General features: G+C 54.0%; 1 protein-coding gene across 2 annotated transcripts in view; it reads left to right on the plus strand.

Moving 5' to 3' along the window:
- The first annotated feature begins 338 nt into the window (after positions 1-338).
- Positions 339-22180, plus strand: part of ATP2A3 (ATPase sarcoplasmic/endoplasmic reticulum Ca2+ transporting 3) — a 53867-nt gene continuing 32025 nt past the window's right edge. For both annotated transcript variants that reach the window (XM_055796730.1, XM_055796731.1), the window contains exons 1-3: positions 339-559; positions 20265-20282; positions 20700-20782. In XM_055796730.1, the coding sequence (XP_055652705.1) occupies positions 442-559; positions 20265-20282; positions 20700-20782 (219 nt within the window). In that variant the 5' untranslated portion in view covers positions 339-441. The remainder of the gene's footprint in view (positions 560-20264; positions 20283-20699; positions 20783-22180) is intronic.

Genomic DNA, 22180 nt, shown 5'->3' on the forward strand with positions numbered 1-22180 from the left:
TAAAAAGTTCCAAAATATTTAAAAAAATCAAAATATTTTAAAATTCCGAAATAATAAAAAGTTCGAAAATATTAACCCCCCCCCAAATATTTAAAAATTCAGAAATAATTAAACCCCCCAGAAATATTAAAAATTTCAGAAATATTAAAATTTTCAGAAATATTAAAACAAAAGGGTGTGGGGCGCCTTGGGCGGGGCGCCGCTCGCGCTGCAAGGCACGGCTCGCGGGGGGACCCCGGCCCGCTGCCCGGCGGGGGGGCGGCGCTGGGGCGGGGCGGGGCTGGGGGGCGGGTCCGGGGGCGGGGCGGCCCCAGGGGGCGGGGCGGTCCCGGCGGGGGTCGGCCCCGGGGCGGGCGGCGAGGCGCGGAGCGGCGCCGTGCGAGCGCAGCCGTGTGCCCCAGGGTGCGGGGCGCCGCGCAGCCGGGCCGGGCCGGCCGGGGCATGGAGGCAGCGCACAGCCTGCCCGTGCTCGATGTCCTGCGCCGCTTCGGCGTCACCGAGAGCTGCGGGCTCAGCCCCGAGCAGGTCCGCCGCAGCCGGGAGCGGTACGGCCCCAATGGTCAGTGCGGCGGGACGGGGCGGGGGGTGCTGCCGGGGGATGGGGGGGGCACCCCACCCCGGGAGGGGGACACCCCCCTCGGGGGCACACACCGGCATCCCGCCGGGACAGGCACCGGGAGGGATTGGGGTGCTGCCCGGAGCCCCCCGCCCCGGGGGTTGCGGGCGGCACCTGTTGGTTAGGGGAGCATTTCCCGGCGTTCATTAAGGGCTAATTACCGGGGATGTGGGCGGCCGGGCGGCGCTGGCAATTAGCGGGGCATTAATTCCTGTGGCGGAGCGTCTGGGAGCGGGAGGGACACGGATGTGTCGCCAGGAAGGGGGGGGGGGTTCCCCCGTTGCCTGTGGGTGACAGAGGGAAGCCCCAGCGCCGGGGGGTGGCGGCGGGGAGGGGCGAGAGTGCTGGGGGTGGTGGTGGATGGACACAGGGTGGCAGTGGGACACACGGGGTGGCAGGGGGCTGAGATGGGGCAGGGGATGGACGCAGGGTGGCAGGGGGGACACACGGGGGTGGCAGGGGGCTGAGATGGGGCAGGGGATGGACGCAGGGCGGCAGGGGGACACACGGGGTGGCAGGGGGCTGAGATGGGCCAGGGGGGCTGTAGGTGCTGCTGGGGAGGTGGGGGGGATGGACACAGGGTGGCAGGGGGGACACGTGGGGTGCCAGGGGGGTGAGCTGGGGTCCCGCTGCGCTGACCTGGGAGCCCTCTTCCAGCAGCTGGCATCTTCTGGGCTTGGATAAGGGGAATTATTAAACTCGGGGTTTATAAGTGCAGGGGGGGCTCGCTGGGGTGCCTGAACCCACACAGCGAGGGGTGACTTTGGTTGTGGGGGCTGTGGCAGGAGGGGGGCCCTTAACCCCCAGGTGGGAGCGGGGGGCTTCAGGTGAGCTTGCCCCAGTGCTTCGGGGCGGCAGGTCCCCTCCTGAAGTTCTGTGGGGAGACAAACGTGGGGGCTCCCCTGGCCGGGGGCTTCTTGCAGCTGCTTTTCGCTGGAGCCGTGGGGATGAGGCTCGGGAAGCCCGGTTGGATGCTGGCAGCGTTGCTGCTGCCCGCATCTCTGTTCGCGGGGCTGGGGGTTCCGCGTTGGCCGGGGCTGGGGTGGGGGTTCCACATTGGCCGGGGTCTTGAGGGTTCTACATTGGCTGGGACTGGGGGGTCTGCATTGGCCAGTGTCCTGGGTTCCGCGTTGGCCGGGGCTGGGGGTTCTGCGTTGCCAGGGTCCTGAGGGTTCAGTGTTGGCCGGGGCTGGGGGGGCTGTGCCTCCTCCAGACGAGCCCTGCGAGCAGCAGCCCCATGTGCTGGGCTGCACTTGGGGTCCCCATCCCGCCTGCACTCCCCGTACCAGGCAGCTCCTGCTCTGCTGCCTGAGCCAGCGTGGTCAGTGCTGGATTTGGGGGCTTTTCCACGGAGCGCTGGGCAGGAGGTATAAGCCATGGAGCATCACACCTCTCCTGATTTTGGAGGAGGGCAACCCATCTGGTTAGCTGGGAGGGGGGCAACCCCTCTGCTTGGGGGGCTGAATGCAAAACACATCCTTCGCAACCAGGTGCTCAGTCTGATTTCAAGGTATAATTGCTCCCAACGTTTCTATGCTATCCCTCGGCCCCAGGGGAGCGTGGGGATGGTGGGTGTTCTGTACCGTGCAGCAGCGTGTCACCTACAGGCATCGCCGTTGTGGGGCTCGTGGTGGCTTTGTCCTCCTGTTTGCCCAAGTGAATCATCGTCGCTGAGTCAGGCACGTTGGCTGCTCGGTGGCACCGGGCTCTCTGCCTTGAAAAAGGTAGCTCGAATGTGTGACGTAGGTGCAAAGCAAAGGGTTAGTGGTGGCAATTAGTTTGTTGTCTTGGTTTTTTGCTTCTTCCTTCCCCCTCTTGCAAGCAACGGCTCTGTGCTTGCCTCTCTCTACGGTTTTGCTTCCCATACAGCCCAGTGCTGGGTGTCTTACAGGCTGTCAGTTCGCAAGAGCTTCTGCCTTTGGGATGTCCCGTGGCTTTTGCCTTCCGAGCAGAGCACTCTTGGAGTGCTGTGCATGGACGTTGAAAGCAGGTGCAGCCATCAGTTGAAATGTGGTCAAAGATTTTTAAGAATTCTGAATTTTTGCAATCTCGGTGCGGTATTTGTATTTTTCTCATGATGGGGATGAGATGCGGACAGGTTAGCACAGCTTAAAATCATGTAGAGTGGGAACCTGTGCAGTTTGCTTGGGTTTAAACCTCGGTGTTAAGCAAAGAGCCTTTTTCCCAGCACGGCACAAACTTGCAGGTTGTGTGAGGCAGCAGGAGCCGACCTCAGCTGCACTGGAGCACCCATGGGTGCCCTGTTTGGGGGAGCTACTCCGGGGGTGGGTGGCATGGGGAGCAGCATGGGACAGTGAGCCGGGCTTGTGCTGGAGCACAGGTCCTGACGATGGCCTGTATTAAACTGCATTTAATTTAGGCTTAAATTCGTCTCCGGCAGCGGAAATGCAAGGCAGTTGGGTGACTTGAGCTCGCGCAGAAGGGGGAAGAAAATTCAAATATTGCGTGGCTTGAAGCGCAGAGCAGACCTTCAGCTCCAGCTAGATTCGGTTTTGCACCCTCCTCTCTCATATTCATTCATTTCCTTTTAAACCTGAAACCAAACTGCCGGTGTGGTTGTGAATCGCAATCTAAAATACACCGTCTTTCTTAAAAACTGCTTCCCAACATACTTCAGAGAGCTGCTCTCTGCTGCTTTTTTTAAAATTTATTTATTGTGTTGATGCATTTTAAAAAATAATAGCTGCAATGAGCTCCAGCGTGAAGTGAGAAGCAGTGGCCGTTGGTGTGTTTTATATTAAAAATATGTATTTGGAGGTGGGGTGTGCGTATTTTTTTTTGCAGCCTAGAATTGCTTTTTCAGTTCCAGTGCTCGCATTTACATTTGCAGGAGGAAACAGAGAGCAATACTGATTATTTAATATCTCCAGTTCGTGGCTTGGCAGCCAAGCAGTGAGATATAGATTACTGGGCTGGAAGAAGATATTTCTCCGTTAGGAAGAGCTCATGTTCTAGTTTCAGATCTGTCATCGGTGCTGTCAGCATGGCCATTTCATTTGCCAAGGAAACTGGAGAAGCTGCAGAATGTTTATGTCTCACCATGATGATTCTTAAAAGGCTCCTGAATCTCCAAAGTTAATTTTAACTAATACAAGCTTTGGATGCTCCTCGTGTGCCCGGCAGGCGTTTCCCTAAACCTCCTCCCCGCTGCCAGCACCAAGCTCCACAGGTTGCTTTTAGACCACAACAGCTTTAAAAAAAAATAAATACAAAAGCCAAAAATGCGCATCTCTTATTTTATAATAGACTGAGCAGGAGGGTGCAGGGATACAAACATTTTTCTTTCTAGACGTAAAACCAGGGGCATGATTTTGATGAAATTATTTTGGTTTTGCCAAAGAATGGCAGATGAAAACAGGAGTTGCCCCATGGAGAGTCAAGTGATATTTCTGTTTTGAATATAGCTCTGATTTCTCTCTCTAAACGGATTTCCATGTGTAAGTGAGCATACATTTCAGGCAAGATATTGCTAGTGTTAATGCATATGCATAATTTTATTTGCTTCATCGCTAACCTAAATGGACTGTGAATGTCAGCAGAGTCAAGTGCCGGGCTGTTTGCAGCATAGGGGTGTTTATCTCTTCTTGCATTTCATCTCTTCTGACTCGGAAGCAGAAGCCCTGCTGCCGTCTGCAGTTGGAACCGCCAGCCCCTGCCCACCAGCCCTCCTCGGGGTCTCACCCATCCTCTTTACCCTTACCGCTCTTGGGACTGATCCCCAGCGTGGTACCCAATGCTCTTCGAAGCTTCCCGTGCCCCGCTGCACGGATAACGGTATTTACGTGATGGGTGGTTTAAGTGTTCAAGCCACCTTCAGCACTGGGTGATCTCAAAGCCCACAAGTAAATCGGCTTTTCTTTCCTACCGCACCTCTCTACACCTTTGTAAGATTTATTTCAGCATCTTGCAGCTCTTGCATGTATTTTTGACCATGTGTGCCCCAGCCTACCTGGGCAGGAGGAGGAGGAGGAGATGTCCGCAAGCCCAAATCCAGCCGGTGATGTGTTGCAGCTCTCTCCAAACCCACCGAGGCTCGTTCACGAGGAGCTTTCTGCTCTTTGGTGTGAGCATGTGTGCAAGCCCCTGTTTTGCTAGAAGCAGCAGCAAAACCCCACTGATACATTATTTATTCCCATCCTTTTCCCAGCCTATACTCAGGGCGGCACGTGCGTGTGCATGCACGCGCCCTGGTGCGTACTCTTAATTGCGGTGCGTTACTTAACATCAGATGAGCTGCCGGCAGTTTCTAACCAGCCAAGGTTACGCTCCGACTCTCTCTTGACAATGAAAAAAACCCAAAACTTCTATTTCATGCTGAAATATTTGAGATGCCGGTAAGGAGAGGAAAAGCAGCGTTTTCTGACTCATCTAACTCTGCTCTCTGTTCCTCTGCGCATCGCCCACCTCTTCCACCCCCGAAACACACGCTTAACAGTCTGATTCATAAACATGTTACGGGCTTTTTTTTTTTCCTCCTCCTCCAAATCCTTTCCCTTAGGAGAAATGCTGAGGCATTGAAACCTTGTGAACACTGTCAAATCTGGGGAGAGACTACACAAAATTTTTCTAATTGGACAAGAAGAAACTTGGGATTTTCATCCCTGTGCCATCCTCTGAGGTTACCTGCTCTCACATCTATTTTTTAAAAAAATCGTGAATAAAGAGCAGTGTTCAGAGAAAACCTGATGTCTGCCCTTCAAATGCTGCAGGAATGGGGGTGGCGGAGGGGGGGAAATTTCCAGGGGAAGGAGAGGCAGGGGCTGTGCTGGGGGGGCAAGGGGTTGGCCTCCCCTATGGCACAAGTTACTTCATTAACATTTTTATTTCCTTGCTGGTTTTAAAGCTGGGGGTAGCAGATCTGGTGCTAGAAAAGGCTGATTTAGGAGGAGTCGGGTGTGCTGTGTGTGCCTGGATGCTGGCTTGGGATGCGCTGTTCCCAGAAAGGCGCTGGAGCGGGTCCCCTAAAAACACCATTAGCATCCGAACATTGCCCTTCCCGCAGGCTCATCCCCTTCCCAGGCTTTCAGGTGCCTGTTTTGATCCCTGCTCCAGCCATCAGCGCATGGCCGCACATCTGCTCTTTGCTTTTTCAGTGGTGTCGGTCTCCCTGCGTGTTTTAAGCCTTTTCTAATGGCCAGATCTGATCTGAAGCTGTCGAGCCATGTTTCTCTGGCCATCTCCCTCCAGGGTAAACCTCTGCAAAACACTATTGATATTTATGTTGCAAGTCAGTTGAGTTTTGTCTTTTTTTCTTCTTTTTAAAGCTTCCCCTCAAACCTTTTTTTCTTGAGTAGAAAGCATCATCTGATGCCTGGTGTTGCTCTTGCTTTCTTCCCACCGAGGAGAATTTTAATTTTTGAGAAGCATCCAAGTCGCTGCCTTTTCCCTCTGCATTTGATCTCTTCCTGCAGAAGGGATGGTGTGAAAGCAGGAGGCTCCTGGCTGTGGCTAAATCAGCCCTGTCCTGCAGGTGGGTCTGTCCTGGCACATCCACAGCCCAGGCGATGCTCCTGGCACGGACCCTGCAGGACATCCTTGCTGGGTACCCACAATTGCAGATGCTGGCACACAGCAGGGCTGAGTGTACGCAGCTTCGGGCAACTTACAGCAGGTGATTGTTATTTTCTGGGGCTGAGAGCTGCCCTGGGCAGCACTTGAGAGCTGGGGTGAGTGCAGCCCATGCCCTCCCTGGTGCATGAAACCTCCCCTGGGACCGGCATTCCCTTTGCCCTTCCGTGATCTGCAACTGGGATCCCAACAGATTATTGAAAGGCAGCAGAAACCTTGCAGGGCTGCAAGCCACCCTGAGATGCTTTCGTTTTCACAGTCCTGAAAAATGAGGTGGTTTGACACTTTGATACGTTCAGACCTCTGGAGGAGCCAGTTTTGATTTTTGTCCTACACGCAGCATTTGCAGAGCCAGCTGGGATGCTGATGCCCCTCCAGAATATTTTTTTTTTTTAGGGTTATTCTTTGTAAGCTATGAGCCAGATGTTGAGATTTTGCACCTTGTGCCTCTCGCCCAGCTGGTCCTGGGGAAGGGGCTCCTCCCTGCGAGGCATTGCTGTGTCTGACCAGCCACAAAGTCTTTTCTCTTGGTACATCGAGCTCACCTGATGGGTCAGTGATGCCCCATCCCCATTAATGTTTTCGGGGCTGTTAAAGGGAGTGTTAAGATGTTAAAAGCCACACCTAAGCTATGCTTCACGGGGAATTCAGGGCAGTAAAAGCAGAATGGCAAACCTCTTTTGGCAGGTAAGGCTAGGCACCTGGGTGTTGACATTCCACAAGGGTGCTCTAAAACTCCGATTCAGTATTTTTTCCCCCCGGGAAAAGCCCATCAGGGCGCTTGGGCAGCCCTGGGCAGCAGGCAGTGCTCCCTCCCAGCCTCGCTTTGCTGATCGTGCCCAGCAGCGGCATCAGGGTGAGGACCAGCTTGTCTCCTGGGCTGGTTTGATGTGTCTTAAGGTCAGGAACCGGCTGGCAGAGCGGTCCGGAGGGGGGGGATGCTTGAGAGCGGGATGGGGACCGGGAGCCAAGCTGCTGGGATATTTCCCGGGAGCGTTGCTGGCACTTGTGGTCTCAATTACAGGGTGGAAATATTAAGGCAGGTTGTGATTATCAGGTGAGGGATGGGGCTTTCTGCTTGACTTTTTGTCTCTCCTTTCCTTTTTTCCCTTTTTTCCACTCCCCTTCCCTGGTTCTCACATAGCACTCATGGATGACCTCCCATGGCATCTCAGATGGAGTGAAGGCAAGGAGGGTAGTGCACCTTGGGCAGGAGAAACAGCTGATGCTGGGAAGACTGGGAGGACTGGGAAAGCTGGGAGGGGTGGAGGAATGGAGGAGAGGAGCCCATGGGTGCTGTGGGTGGGCAGGCAGCAGCAGGACAGAGCTGTCTGGGGCTCAGTCCAACCTGGTGCGCTATTAATACCCAGAAAGCACCACCCCCCCAGCCCACCTCCATTTATTATTGTGCATCTGCATTTTTTTAATTATTTTTTTTTCCTGGTATTGTGACTCACAATCTTTTTTTGTATCTCAGTGTTGATAGTATTGGAGGTAGAAAGTATAACAGTAACCTATATTAAAAAAAAAATAATTGCCAACTGCTTGGTTGAGCTGCTGTCCGTACCAATTACCTCGCTGGAAAACAGGTAGCAGAGATCTGGGCTGGAAGTGTAGAAATGTTGAAAAACTGGAGCCAAAAAGCAATAGAGAAAATTGTGGTTACTTGAGTATTTCCATGACGTGAGCGTGCACCAGAGGCTCCTCCGTGGGCGGTTAACCCCTCACAGGCAGGGCTGCCGGCAGCCGCCTGCTCCGCTGGCGGCCGAGCAATGACCACGTGGGTGGTGATGAGCGGTGCTGGGACAGAAGACTCGTTATTCCTGTTGGGATTAGTGCAATTAGTGCTAGCAGGTCATTTCCACACCGTGGCTTGGTGGGTGACTTGCCTGAGTTGAGCCAGCCATCTCATGAAAGGAGGGTTGGGTTGGAGTTGAATTAATCCTTGCCAGCGATTAAGCTCTCGTGTGTGTATAACTCGTATTTGCTGAATTTCTGTGGGAACCTCCCAGTTTTTGAGGTTTGGCTGCTTGTTATCACTCTGTAAAAGCTTTTTCTCTTTCTCACCCGCAGAGGTGGTGAGCCCAAGGTCAGGCTGCGGTTCGGTGGTGATCCCACCTACCTTCCAGGACATGGTTGGTGCCCGTGTGCCGCCTGCTCCGGCGCTTCCCCGGGCATCAGGCTTCTTCGGGGCATGCTGTGGCATCTCTTGGTGGCATCTCTTGGTGACCCACCATGGCTGAAACCTGAAATTTTGTACCGTTTTTGGAAGTCTAGATCTGTAGTACCCCTAAGTGTAGGTGTCTGCTGCGCTCCTCAAAACGCTCCTAAAATGTAAAGGTTCAGCAATCTGCTGGATGTGCTAACGCAGGTCCTGGCTTCATCACCTGTGTTCCCACATGAACCCATTTGAGATTTATATATATATAGAAAATGTCCTGTTTGAGGTATTTTTTTGTATATATCTGTCTCCCGATTAAGTTTGCATGTGTATATATGTATGGGTGTATATATCTATCTATCTATATATAAAAACCCATTTTTTTTACCCCACACTAACATTTTCAAGTCACCGTGGGACACCTTTGAATAAAAGACCCCTTTATGGAGCGGAAACAAGCCACAGACAATAAACAGATGTTTTTTCCCCTGTCAAGAGCTGACAGATGCATGCTGAAGGGTGAAGGCACTCGAGGACGGGTGACACGGCGCTGGTGGCCCAGCCTAGCCGCGTGGCAGGGTCACTGTTGGAGGTGTGATGTTTGGGGGAGGAAATCCGCTCCTTGCTCTTGCGTGTCCCCAGTGCCCCTGGGTTCCTGTCCGTGGTATTTTTGCTTTGGGTGTTTCCTGCTATTTAGCCACTCTGTGTATTTTAAACCAGCGCGCGGGGGGTGGGGTGGGGGGGGTGGGGTGGGGTGGGCGGGGAAGGGAGGGGAGTTAATTGGGAGCGAAGGGTTGCATTGTGCTGGTGGGGGATGCAGGGCCGGGGGCAGCCCCGGGGCTGATGCGTTTTCTCCATCCCGGTGAAACCAGCTCCAGAGCATCCCCAAAGGCACCAGCCGTGGCCATACTGCTCCGGGGAGCTGGGTGGGGAGGCGGTGCTGGGACTAGTCCCCACAACTGGTCCATGTCCTCCTGGGGGGATGGATGGATGGCCAGCACGCTTCCCCGCTGCATTTTGTTGGAGAAAATCCCTGGAGTCCTTGCAGAGCCACCCTCAGAGCAAAGCAAGGGCTGTGTTTTGTATGTTGTATATTTGCTTCAGTATGGGTGGGGGGTGGTTGTTTTGTTTTTTCCTCCTTCTGCTTTGGAAACAGTTTTTCTTGCATTTGGTGCTGATAAAAATCAGTTATTTTTTGGGAGGGGTGCGTGGGCGGGGGAGATTCTCTCTTCTGCTTCCTTCACCACGGGGAGTGAAAACACAGAGATCCTCGAGGAGGAACTCAAATGAGCTGAGCAGTGACTCCGGCCCTTCCCCTGCAGCCAGCAGTGGCTGAATCCCAAGGGATTTGCCCTGTGAAACGTCAGCTCAGCAGGATTCTGCCGAGCAGGCAGCACTCATCCCTGGGAGACTGGCAGCTGAGGTCGGGATAACCCTCCCTTTATTTGCCTGTTTGCACTTTCCTTTTTTCCATTTTGCAGCCTCCAAGTCAACAGAAGGGCTAAAATAAGGAAAATGTGGGGAGTGAGTGGAAAAATAACACCAAAAAACAGCCAGCTCAGCAGTGCGGGGTGGGAGAGGGGAAGTGATGGAGCTGTGTCCCTGCTCCGGCCACCGCAGATGATTCCCCTTGGGGCACCCCATCCTTTGGGTTTCTTCAGGTTTTCTGGGCTTTTGCATGCTTTGGGGATCAGGCACCTTCTGTTGCTGGCAGGTAGGTGGAAGCCCCGTTGGTGGAGCAGCAGCGTTTGGATCCACTCCTCTCCGGAGGGGAGTCCTGCCGTGAGCCGGGAGAAGATGGAGCTGCTGTGCGGTGCCAGCTCAGGCATGTTCTGGGGCTCCTTTTTGATCTGTAAAGGCCTAATTCAAATTATTCTTCCCTTTTCCACCCCTTTTTGGTATAAATGTATATCGGTATCTCTGTATATATACATATATAGAGATATGATTTTATCCTTGTGCACAAATGTGTATAGGTGTCACGTATATATACATATATATAATATTTCATCCTTATAGACATGCACACAGATATTATACCTAGTCAGAAGGAGGTGATGGAAAAAGCCTGGATGGGACTGATGTTTCCAGGGATCTTTGAGTATCTCGCTCCAGGAAACGAACTGCTTCAACTACACAGAGATGTGTGATCCCCAGAGAATTCATCCATGAAAAGTATTAATTGTCCAACTTGCCCTTTTTTTCCCATCCAGAAGAACAGATCTTTTCTATCCTACAGAAATTTTTTTCTTCTGATATAATCTAAACTAAGGGCAGTGTAGACTTCATTTTCCATGAAACCCCATCCAAGAGGACTGCTGAAAATAGACCGTGCTCTGAGAACAGATACCAGAAAAAGCAAGTGTGTGTGTGGGGGGAGCCAGGTCAGCCGGGGCAAGGAGTTCTGCAAAAGAAATTATTAATAGGAATCTCAGTTTGAGTTAATTGAGTTGAAAAGCAGCTCATTAGCGCCCATGCGGGTCGGGGTTGGAGGATGTGCTGCCCTGCGGATACACCAGCCTGATTTTATTTCCCAGCAGATGGGAGAAGGGTTAAGATGCCATATTCAAACTTTCGGATTTCACAAAGGTTTGCCATGGCAGAGGTATTTCCTCCAGAAAACAAACAAATGGAGAAAAAAACCCCCAATCCCACCCCTCCCGACCTCTGCGCTTTTAGGATGGAGGGGCTCACTTTGGCCCCCACCTTGGGGCAGCCAGCTTGCAGAGTTTGGGTTTTCCTGAGCTGTAATTCCACAGCCCAGCTCTGGCACTGTGGCGCGGCTACAGGTGGCAGCAGGATCAATTAAAACGCATCTATCGATTGAAACATTTCTATTAAAGTATCAGCAAATATCAGCTTTTGGAGGGGTGAGAGTGAGCAGGTTCCTCGTCTTGGCAGGGAAGGGGAGAAAATGCTGTTTGGATTTAAAAGCAGTATCTTGTAGTTTTTTGTGTTGTGGTTTTTTTTTTTTTTAATTGATGTTACAACTTTGGGGCTTTGCTTTGGAGGGGTTCAGTCTTACAAACCCCCGTAGGTCGGCTCTTATACGTGTCCCAGGAGTTGGGTCAGCACCAGCTGCAATTCAGTCCAGAATGATGTTGAGCAAAAAAAAAAGTGGCAAAACCAATTGTTTGCTGGGCTGTGCCACGAGTGCTGCAGCGAGCCCCTCTCTGGGGGAAGGGAGGGAGTTTTATGGTGGTTTGTGCAGGCAGGTTAATGGAATGGGGGGGGGGGGGAGGGGATGGGGGGATGGCCAGGTGCTTCCCCCCATGCTGAAGGCAGGTTGGGGCGTTCAGGTTTGGTGTTGGATGCCGAGGCGGCACTGTGTAGTGGGGAAGATGGTGGGGTTACAGTGGGGGGAGAGGGAGGTAACCCCATCCCTGCCTGCCTCCAGCTGGGGCAGTGGTACCAGGTGTGTTAATGCCGACAGCACCTGGAGGGGCTGGTCCCCGAGCCCCAGCGTGGGACAGATGCCCTCTGAGCAGGCATGCTGCCGGCGGGATGCGCCCGAGCTGCTTGGCTGCCGCTGGATGGGGCAACCAGGAGCCACCTGTGTTTTCCACAGCACTTGGCTAGTGGAGTGCTTTAGTCACCTTTATTATTTATTTTTATGACGTATTATTTTATTTTGCACACCACGTAAGTGTGATATCCTCAGTGGTTGCTTACAGCCTCATCGGAGATGCTCAGCTCAGTGTCAACACTCACCAGGTCCTGGGGAGGCAATTTTGGGGGATGCTATTCCCTGCATCTTTCCTCCAGGAGCGAATGCATCCCATTTGGAAAATGCATCCTAGTCTCATTTTCTTTTTCAGCCCCGATATCCCTTTTATATACTTTTTTAGGGAAAAACCCCTCCCACCCACCGTCCCACCTTGCTCTTCCCCAAGGGTTGCAGAATTCAGCTGGGAGGCAGAGCCAGGGGCGGTGCCGACGTGCCTCCGAGTGCTGGACACGTTGTCCCGGTTGTCCCAGCTGAGCTGACCCGGCAGCACAGGGCATCACCGGGGCTCCTGGCACTGCCACCTCCGCAGCTCCGTGTTTGGTTTCCTAAACCATTCCCCAGTGCTGCCAGGAAAATGTTATTCAACTTTCTGTTGCCGCGTGTCGGACTTGGTGCGAGTGGCCTGTTTGTGGTGGCGTGTGGCGCTTGGAGCTTACAAACCGGCCATAGTGGTTTTTTTCCTGGCCCGGTGGGTGCTTTTCTGCCACTGAGATAGGATGGAGGGGTTTTGGCTCAGGGTGGCATCCAGGCATCTCGCTTGTGATGCTGGGGGCAGCCCAAGAGCTGAGCAACCGAGGGCAGGAGGCTGCAGCGGAGCCCAAAGGGGTGACAAAACATTACTGGGCAGAAATCCCCAATTAACATTTCGCACTGGGGTACCAGTGGGATGTTAGCTGGAAAAAATAGTTTTAGGGCAATAAAGGAGGCAATAAAATGATACCTGTAGGATGCAATAAGAGGATATGCCGAAATTGTGCGTGCCCCTCGGCTGGGGTTGTGGGAATTCTGGCAGAGGGTTCCCAGCCACGGCAGAGTCAGTCCCTTGCCTTCCCTGAGCTTACGGAAAGGGTCTGCTCAGAGCAGAGATAAGGAGAACCTAAAAAACCCCACCCAACACAACCCCAAAACTAAAAAAAAAAAAACCACCCCAGCTTAAGCTTTATTTTATTCGTGCTCCTGTAGTAGTTTTATTTTATTTTTTTATTTTTTTTCCAAAGTCTGTTACTGTTTAAATGCAGATTTTTAGCTTTTCCACCCAGGAGCCGGAGCTGGAAATTCTTTCCACTGCGTTGGTGCAGGAGGGAACAAACCGCTGCTTTTAGTTTGCTCAAATAATCCATCCCAGCCTGGAGCCATGGGTTTCCTCTGCCCTGCTCCCTCCCACTCCCAAAACGATCCCAGGGATCCACTGCGGGTGCTGATGGGGACAGGGATGAGGGGGGGGGGGGGGGGCAAGGCCACTACTTGCAGCCCTGTTTCCCCAGGGGGTTTCCCCTAAATTTCCCCAAGAATTTATTCGTGTAAACACCGTGTGGCGGTGGAGCCGCGAGCCTGAGTGGTGCCTTCATTTTTGGGTGCAAAATGGGCAAGATATTCTCTGCTTATTTTCGCAGCATTAAGGAGAGGAGGTGGGTTATCGGTGGGGAAGCGACATGCTTTTCACCACCGCGTGGGGAGAGGATGCTTGGGGCCAGCCGGGCTCCATGGCTCTGTGCTGGGACCCCCTGTGCCGTGGCGGAGGGAAGCTCGTGCTATCCAATGTCTTAGGGATGAGCCGTTTCCAAGAATAAAGGAAGGGAAATTTGGGGAGGGATGGGCAAGGTTTTCCGTGTTTAATTTCATACAGCAACTTGGACCGCGCTCCTACCTCCATCCCTGTTCCCTGGGCAGCGGGACATGGTGGTGATGGCTTATCCTTCAACACGGGGACGTGGTGATTTTCTGGGGAAAAGGAGGTGGTGTGGGGCTGGATTTGCACGGTGCTTTGCTGCTGTTGAGGGGCACATCCAGGATAACTTGTGTTTCCTATTCCCTGACCTGCTGGGGTGAGCTTAGCTGGCCGGAAAAGGAACAAATGAGCCCTTCAGGTCCTCCCCCAGCAGTGGGGCTGTGGGTGCCTGGATTCACCTATTCTCCCCCGGGACCCTGCCACCATCCCAGAGGGACCAGTGATGTTGGACTGGGATTGGTACTGGTGGTTTGGAAGAGCAGCATGAGGGTAGGCTGAGCAGCTGGTCCGGAGCCCTGTCTGCCACGGGAAGCCTTGTGACCCAAACCAGAAATTTTGGGGGCTGATTTTATTGCCAGCCACTTAGAGCATCCAGGTGCCGGGCAGTGAACTGGTTGGATCATTTCACCCTAAGGCATCCCCTGGAAAACAGCAAGGCTGTTCCTGGCCCTTAAACCTCTGCTAACCATCCTTTTGCCAGCCGTCATCCACCCCAGTGCCGTCGCCATCCCCAGTGCTTCCTCTGGCCCTAGTTTTGAATGTTTTGGGGCGTGGATGCCCTGGGCAGCCAGGGCACGGGGCTTTTGCAAGGCACAGGGCAGGGCTCGAGCTGGGACGGGCACCAGGGGGTCACAGGAACAGCGAAGTGCCGGTGTTTGGCGTGGGAAGGGGGATTGTATCTCATTCCTCTTATCTCCTGCCGCCTTTCGCAGCAGCCCCAAGCGAGCGGCTGTCGCAGTCAGTCAGCGTAACCAAAACTTGCCCGGTGCGCAGGAAAAAGCAGCTGCGAGGTGGTAAGCAAATAAGGTGCTGGAGGTGCTTCCCCCATCCGTGGCACACCCAGGGCCACCACCGCCTTGGCTCAGGAGGGAGAGACACGGCAGGAAAAGCACCCGTGGCGTTGGGACCCGCTCCTCGGGGGTGAGGGAGGCTGTGGGGAAGAGGCAGATTCTCCAGGAGCGGTGCAAAGCAGAGCTTGCTGGTGGCCACCCGGCAAGAGGATGGGGACATTGCCAGTGCCATGCCTGCACCTGCGAGGCGCTTTTTGATGCGCTGTGGATTGCTGTTTTCCTGGGGTCACCGGAGCTCGGCGCAGCTGGGGAAGCCCGTTGGTGCAGCAGGGTGGGCGCATGTGCCGCATGCACGCCTGCCGGAGCCCTGCGGGCCCGGGGGGGCCATTTCCGTGCGGGGGCAGTTGGGGTGTGTGAGCTGCTGCTCCACCTGCTCCCCACGGGCCAAGCCAGCCATCGCTCCGACAGCCCTGCCCTCGCCTTCACCACCGCCGGCGCCAGCCAGCCCCCCTGCCCTGGGGGTGCCCTGCGGCAGCCCCCCAGCCTGCTGTGAGGCAGGTGGGTGGCTGCTGAGGGGTTTAACAGATGGGGCTTGTTGGGTGAATGGCTGGTCCAGCTTGGTGGTGTGCCTGGCTCCCCGTCTTGCTGCGATAGCACATGGTGTCCGTGGCTTCCCCTCCTGGGCTCCAGCAGGGGGAGGGGGTGCCGGGGCAGGCAGGGGGTGGGCAATGCCCAGCTTGCTCTGCGGGAGCTGGGGCAAGCTCAGACAGTCCCTTCAGCTGCACCCTGAAGGTGCTGAGCGGAGTGCGGTGCGGGACAGTCTGCAGGGATGCAGCGATGCTCAGGGAGCACACAACGGCAAAGCCATGTGGGTTAATGGAAGCGATACAGAGCTGAGGTGCTTAGGGAACTCTGTTTTGTCCTCTGCGAACATCAGGTAGCATTAGCACCATTAGCCTTTGAACATTTGTCATCCCCGATAACGCTAAAACACTCGGCATGAGTTGGCCAATGCTGGTTTTTTACACTTCTGTGGCTCAAGGGCGACCATGCAAGGTGATGAGCAGCCTCATGTCCCAAGATTTACCCCAGGCAGGTGATGGGTTGAGCTTGCCTGAAACCAGCCCGGCACAGCCCTTCCTGGTCGGGTGGTTCTGCGGGGCAGCGGTGATGGGCTGATGCTGGGATGAAGCTGAGCAGACATCCCTCCGGCATGGGATCCTTCCAGCGCAGCCGGCCCTGGGAAAGGCAGCCAGTTAAAATAACAATTTATTCTGCCTGGTGTTTTGCGGGATGGGGGAAGGTTCCCAGATCAGCCCTGCCTGGGTTCCTGCTTTATGTCACAGGAGAGAGCTGCTCTCCCAGCTGGAGATATTTTAGGGTTTTTCTTTATCTTTTCACTATTTTCTTGGGCCCTTTTTCCTGCCTGTTGGCAGAGTCCGGGAATTGGATGCATCCCTTGTTTTGCCCATCCGTTTTAACCTTCCCTGCATATGGAAAAAGAAATTAAAGGCGCTGGTGGGAAGTTTACGACGTAGAAATATGGCTTGAAGGAAGTTATTTGGAGCAGAAAGCTGGGCCCAGGCATGATGCTCATCACTATCTCATCACTAACGGCACTGTGCCGTTACCCTTCCAGCATCCCTTGGTGGCAGAAGTGTTTCCCATTAGGGAAATCAGATTTTATCCTAGGGAAGCTCCTGAAATGGTGGGGAAGGTGGTATTTCAGTGTTCATCCTGCAAGATGTTTGCTGTTGTGGGCCACCAGGTCTGAGCATGCACCAGGGTTTGCTTCACCTGGGAGAGTGTCGCTTTGTGCCTCAGTTTCCCCAAAAGCAGAGTAGGATGCGATAGCTCAATGCACGATGGAGAAACACCGGTTGCTGTAGGGCTGTGCTGCTCTGGGGATTTTTGATCCTGTTACGGCAGGAGAAATTCAAATATTTCCTTAAAGCGACCCCAACGCCACCCTGTTGCATTTTGTTTATTTGCTTTGGCCTGGAAAGCGGGGCCGGGTCTCCCTGGGGACATGAGGCTGTTGCAGAGCCCCGGGGCAGCAGCCTGCACCCGCACCGCCTCACTCGTGGGTGGCACCCGTGTTTATTTACCTTTTCATCACCTGATGGCCGTGCCCTGCCATGTTGCAGGTGCCAGCCCGTGGGCTGCCAGCCCTGTTTGAGTTGGCAGGAGCAGGAGATTAACCTCTGGCTAAAATAGCCCAACGCCAGCCCCACGTCTGCCTGGGGTGGCCGGCCTCGTTGCATGCCCTTAGAGCATCTTGTATCGGTGTTTTGTAGCCCAGCTTGGGCCACGGTGGTCACTGTGTGATGTGATGGCACAGTGAGGAAAGCAGCCGTGATGTGACACGCTCAGAGCAAGCTGGAAATGTTCAGCAGTCCCACGAGCTGGGTTTTTGTGCCCCTGTGGGCTGGTGGAGCCAGGGTTGCCTGCACCTCTCTGCTCAATAACCCAGAGGAGAGCAAGCTCTTCTGCTGGTGGGATTGGTCCTGTGACACCCAGGCACCCATCGCCCTGGTGTGGGATCTCTACGTCCTTGGCACTGCTCTCCAAAGCCGCGATGCAGAAGAGCAGGAGCAGAGGAAGCGCAGAAACGCGTCCGCAAGCCGCAGGTCCCGCATCGGGGCTGCTCAGCTTGGGAAGCTGAGATTTAGACTGTGAGTGGGTGGCCAAGTTTTGGGATATTCTGAGCAACCGTTATCCCGTTTTACCTTTGGTGGTGTTATTTGCAGCCTTTTTGGTTGCTATTTATTGATTAGTTATTACGGTCCTCTGTCCGTACCAGGGTGCTCGGGCACGAAGCAGCATCTCCGTGCTGAGCTCTGAGCCGCCAACCGAAGAAAGGGGCTATTCAGGTGCCGGCTGGGAGTTTCCATTTCAGCCTGTCTGCGCTCACCGTGTTGTCCCAAGGGAATTGCAGATTTGGGGTTGTTGGTTCCCTGCCTGCGGTGGGTTTCCCAGCCGGGTGGGACATGGCAGCGCAGCAGCTCAGCACCAGTTTCTGCCAGGTGCCGCGGGGCTGACTCATGTAAAACCTGGGCAGCAAACCCTCTTATTCCTAGCAAGCCTTTGGAAGTGAGAGGGAGAGGCTCCAGCCCCAAACATTCCTGTTTTTTGGTGGGTTTTGATCGATTCAGACCCCAAAATGTGAGTTTTTGGTGACTTTCTGCCCTTTTTCTCTGGGTATTTGGAGCAAAATGGGTGCTGAGCTGCCACGTGAAGGAGTCGCTGGTGGCTGGGGAGGTGCCTGGATCCCAGTATCCCCAAAACTGCTTTTTTTTGGGAGGCACCTGCAGCGGCACTGGTGATGTTTGAGGTTTGGTGACAGCGATGGCAGTGTGGCTCTGCCACCGGCGGTATTTCGGCTGGCTGCCCCGGTGCACGTGTTTCCTTCGGAGTTCACGGAAACCCGTTCTCATGCCTCAGTCAGGAGCTCGTGCAAAGTCCCTGCCCTGCAAACGGCGTCGCTGCGGCTTGTCGTGCAACTGCCACGTGGGAGAAGCACCCAGAGGACCGCGGTGCTTCGGGTGACTGCTCAGGGTGGAAAGTCACCCCGGGCACCCCGGCAGAGCCACGACCTGCAGGAGCCCCAGTCACCTCCCTGGGGCACCCACCGTCCCCCAGCCCTCTCACCTCGCGTGTCTGCACCCTAAAAGTGGAGCCGGGGTGGAAGCAGCAGCAGCAGATCTCTTCCACTTTTTAAATTCTCTTCCACTATTTAATTTGGTCTGGGGAGGGGAAGCTGGGGGTGGAGAGGAGCCAGCTGCAAAAGGGAGAAGAGCCACTTTCCTTCTCACATGCTCCACAGGGGACTCAAATAAGCTGCTCCAATATATTATATTTTTTTTTTGGCGATAAGAATAATTTTAGGTGGTACGTACTAGGCTGTTTCTTGTGATGGCAGGGGATCAGAGTAGCCTTATCCAGGAGGGACATGGGTTAATACAACTTGTAGTATGTCTGGGGGCACTGAGGAGCTGATGCCCTTTGAAGCTTAAACATGGCCAGCCTCTTGTTTTCCCTGGTTTGGTCAGGGAAGGTGGGTTTGGTTTTGTGTTGGTTTGTGTTTGTTGGTTTTTTCTTTTCATTTCTCTGAATGAAAATAGATGATGAAAAACAGCCAAGCCGGTTTCACTTCCTGCTTTTGCTCGGGGCTTCATGCTGGGGGTGCTTGGAGACATCCCATGTTTGGTCCAGTGATGGGGCATCACATGTTGGGATTTGGCCCCATTTTGGCCTTGGGCCGATTCCTCCTGAACTTTGGCCGGTCCCTTATTCCCTGCCAGAAACACGAGGAGTTGGAGGAACATCTTATTTTATTATCACCCCATGGGGTGCAGCAGTAGATGGCAGACAGCAGAGGCTTGGGGACAGCTCTTCGAGAGGTTTCTGCCTGATTTTTTTCCCCGTTGGGATGTTTGGGGTGGGAGTTCTCTGTTCGGTCCCCTCCCGCCTCAGAGCACTGAAGGATGGAGGCAGTGGGTACCCTGTCCTGGTGCTGTGTCACTTCGGTGCCCTGCTGTCCCTTGCAGCGGTGTGTGATGCCTGTGAGCCACCAGCACAGCCCTTCTGCAGCTTTGCTGGTGCACGGGTATGGCTTTGGTTCCTCCATCTCCAGCAGGCTCTGCTGTGCTCAGTGAATCCTGGATTTACTGTTCCATGAGACAGCTGCAATGTCCTTATTTCCCCACCTTGGGTAGCTGGCAGAGGTTCTGGTCCAGCTGCCAGCTCCCCTGGGAGCTGCTCTGTGGGCAACTGAAGGATTCCTGTGGGATGCGGGGACAGTGGGTGCAAATGGAGACATGAGCACCCATCAGCAGCCAAAAGCAGGGGGGAGGTCACTCGTGAGCCCTTGGGGATGCCCATGGCAGGGCCAGCACATCCATTGCAGCAGGGGTGAGGAAGCAGGAGCGATGCTCTTGGGGGGTGCTGGGGTTTGGGCAGCTGTGGGACCCTTTGGTGCGTGCGGCGTGTGAAGGTAATGGTCATCCCAGGGGATGTGGGAGTCTCTGGTGGCTCTTTGGGAGCCCTTGGGGTTTTTTGGGGTGGTGGAGGTGGCTGGGCTCGGGTTTGGCTGGGAGCAGTGTGGGTGGAGGCTCTGCACCCACAGGGGTGCATTCAGGAGGATGGCTTGGATCAGCTGAGCATCGGCTTTGGATTTCTTTGCTAGAGCACTACAGGCAGTAAAATACAACTAATTAATAGGAAATGTGGTCTGAAAGTTACAGTCCCCAGCGGGTCCGTGTTGGGTTTCTGGTAGGGTGTTTTACAGGGTGCTTGGACCTCTGTGTCCTGGATTTGGAGAGGGCAGCTCCTGAGGAGTGCTTTCTAGACAGGCTGAGTGCAGGAATAAATGCTGCTGGAGCTGCCTGCAGCAGGGAAATGATGCTTCCCTGGGCTGGGACATCCAGTGCTGCTTGCTTGGTGTCAGACTGAGAAGTTGAAGGACAAGCTGTTTTGCTGCAGGAATATGTGCAGAAGAAGTTGCCTTTTGGGGCACTGAACAGGCTGCTGGGGCTTAAGGGAAGGGATTGCTAGCCTGGGCCCAAATCACTAATTAATCTTTTTATTTTTATCTTTTTTTTCTTTTTTTATGTTGTTATGCTTGCTGGGTTGTCAATGAAAACCGACAGAGCTCCCTGCAGAAGAAGGTAAGCTGTGGGCTGGAGGTGAGGGTGGGTGTAAGTCTGGGTGGAGGATGCTGGGGCCAGGGAGCGGGGAGTCACTGAGATCTTTTAATCTTGATTTTAATCCCAGGGAAAGCTGGGCTGACAGCAGAGCTTTCCTGCGATGGCAAGGCCACCAGCTGGGAGTAGAAACACAGAGGATTTAGTTTCTGTAGTTAAAAACGATGCCAGAAACAAAGGTGTTTAATATTAGAGAGAAAACCGCCCCGTTGCAGGGCTGGATGTCCTCACCAGTGCCGACGGCCAGTGGGCACTGGAGCAGCTCTGCTGCGAGCCGGGGACTGGGTCCTGGTGGCCGTTGTGGCCTCAGTGGTCTAAATTACCTCTCTTCTGGGGTCTTTCTGAGTACTGACTGTGCCTGACTTCGTGTTTTCCCCCCAGGAAAGTCCCTCTGGGAGTTGGTGCTGGAGCAGTTTGAAGATCTCCTTGTCCGCATCCTTTTGATGGCAGCGTTTCTGTCATTTGTAAGTACTCCGGGCTGGGGGGGCTCGGGGGTGGGCACCTCCCGGGGCACACAAAGAGACCCAGACAGCACGGGAGCCAGAGGGAGGTGCACGCTGGGTGAGGATGTAGCAGCGATGCAGTGGTTTTCTAGGGGATGGTGACAAGGTCGTCGTACCTACTTAAAAGATGAGACTGTAGGATCTTTCAGTAACGCCGATCCATCCAGAAGTGATACCTGGCTTCTTGCTGTTTGCCCAAGACTACCAGGCAAAGGCAGCAAAGGGCCATGGAAACGTTCGGTGCTGGGCGCGTTTTGGTGGGATGCTGGGTGGGATGGGTGTTGGCTGTGGGCACTGGGTAGGGGTAGGGTTTGGGGAGAGCGAGTGCAGAGACCCAGCAAAAGTGGGGCTGCCAAAGGCAGGTGAGGGCTGCCCAAGGCTTTCAGTCCTGGGATGCTTTTTCCCATGATCCATAGATTTCTGCCATTGTTTGCAGACCCTACGTGAGACAGCGCAGGTCCTTTGGATGTGTCTCTACCATACCGCATCATTTTTATCAACAGTTTTCTATGGTTTTAGCTTAGAAGGTACCTTTGTTACTACCTCTTGTAGCTTTCCTCTTCAATCCATGATTTCCCTTTAGGATGTTTGATGCTGTCAGCTTTCCTGACCCTGTGTGCGCAGCCATGGCCAGTGTCTGGACTGCGGGGTACACTTCAGCTCCGACCCAAACTGCCTATTTGCAAGTCTCTTCTCTGATTTTCATTCTTACTGATTGCTTTTCAACCCCCTCTTCCATCCAGCAAAATACGTCTTGTGCCTCAGCTTGTGTAAAATGGTAAATTTTGGTAAATTTACAAAAAAAAAGAAAATTACACCCCTGCGCCAAAAGATGGTAAAACAGAAAGGGAAAATTACCCCATTCTTTATTTTTCCCTTGGATATTTTTGGAAGTATTAAGTTGCAGCATGACCAGATCCATGTTGGGATCTGCCGGAATGGAGGACAGTGTCTCTGACACGTGGAGATGTGCGTGTCTGCAGTGCAGAGACATTCCTGGTGTAATGACCAAGCCATGTGTCCTCATGGTTGTGAGGTGCTGGGAGCTTGGGGGTCTGCCACCCCTCCCCTGCACACCCAGGGTGTCGCACAGCTTGCTTTTTCCTGGCCAGAGCACTGGGTGATGGGTGATGAGAGGTGAGGGCAGTGCTTCAGGTGCCTGAAGCCGACTCAGGAGCCCCAGGTACCACCCTCACCTCCCCGGGGTGGGGGTAGGCAGTGGGGCAGGCACCTGCCTAAGGTGTGCGCATCCATGTAGGGGGGCAAAGATGGGGCTGGGAGCATTTCCAAGCCCCATGCAGCTGTCCTCCTTGGAGTGAAGTCCCCCTCATGGAGCAATTCTGTTCATTTTTCAATTAA

Source organism: Falco peregrinus, chromosome 2, assembly GCF_023634155.1.
Source record: "Falco peregrinus isolate bFalPer1 chromosome 2, bFalPer1.pri, whole genome shotgun sequence".
Lineage (NCBI taxonomy): Eukaryota > Metazoa > Chordata > Aves > Falconiformes > Falconidae > Falco > Falco peregrinus.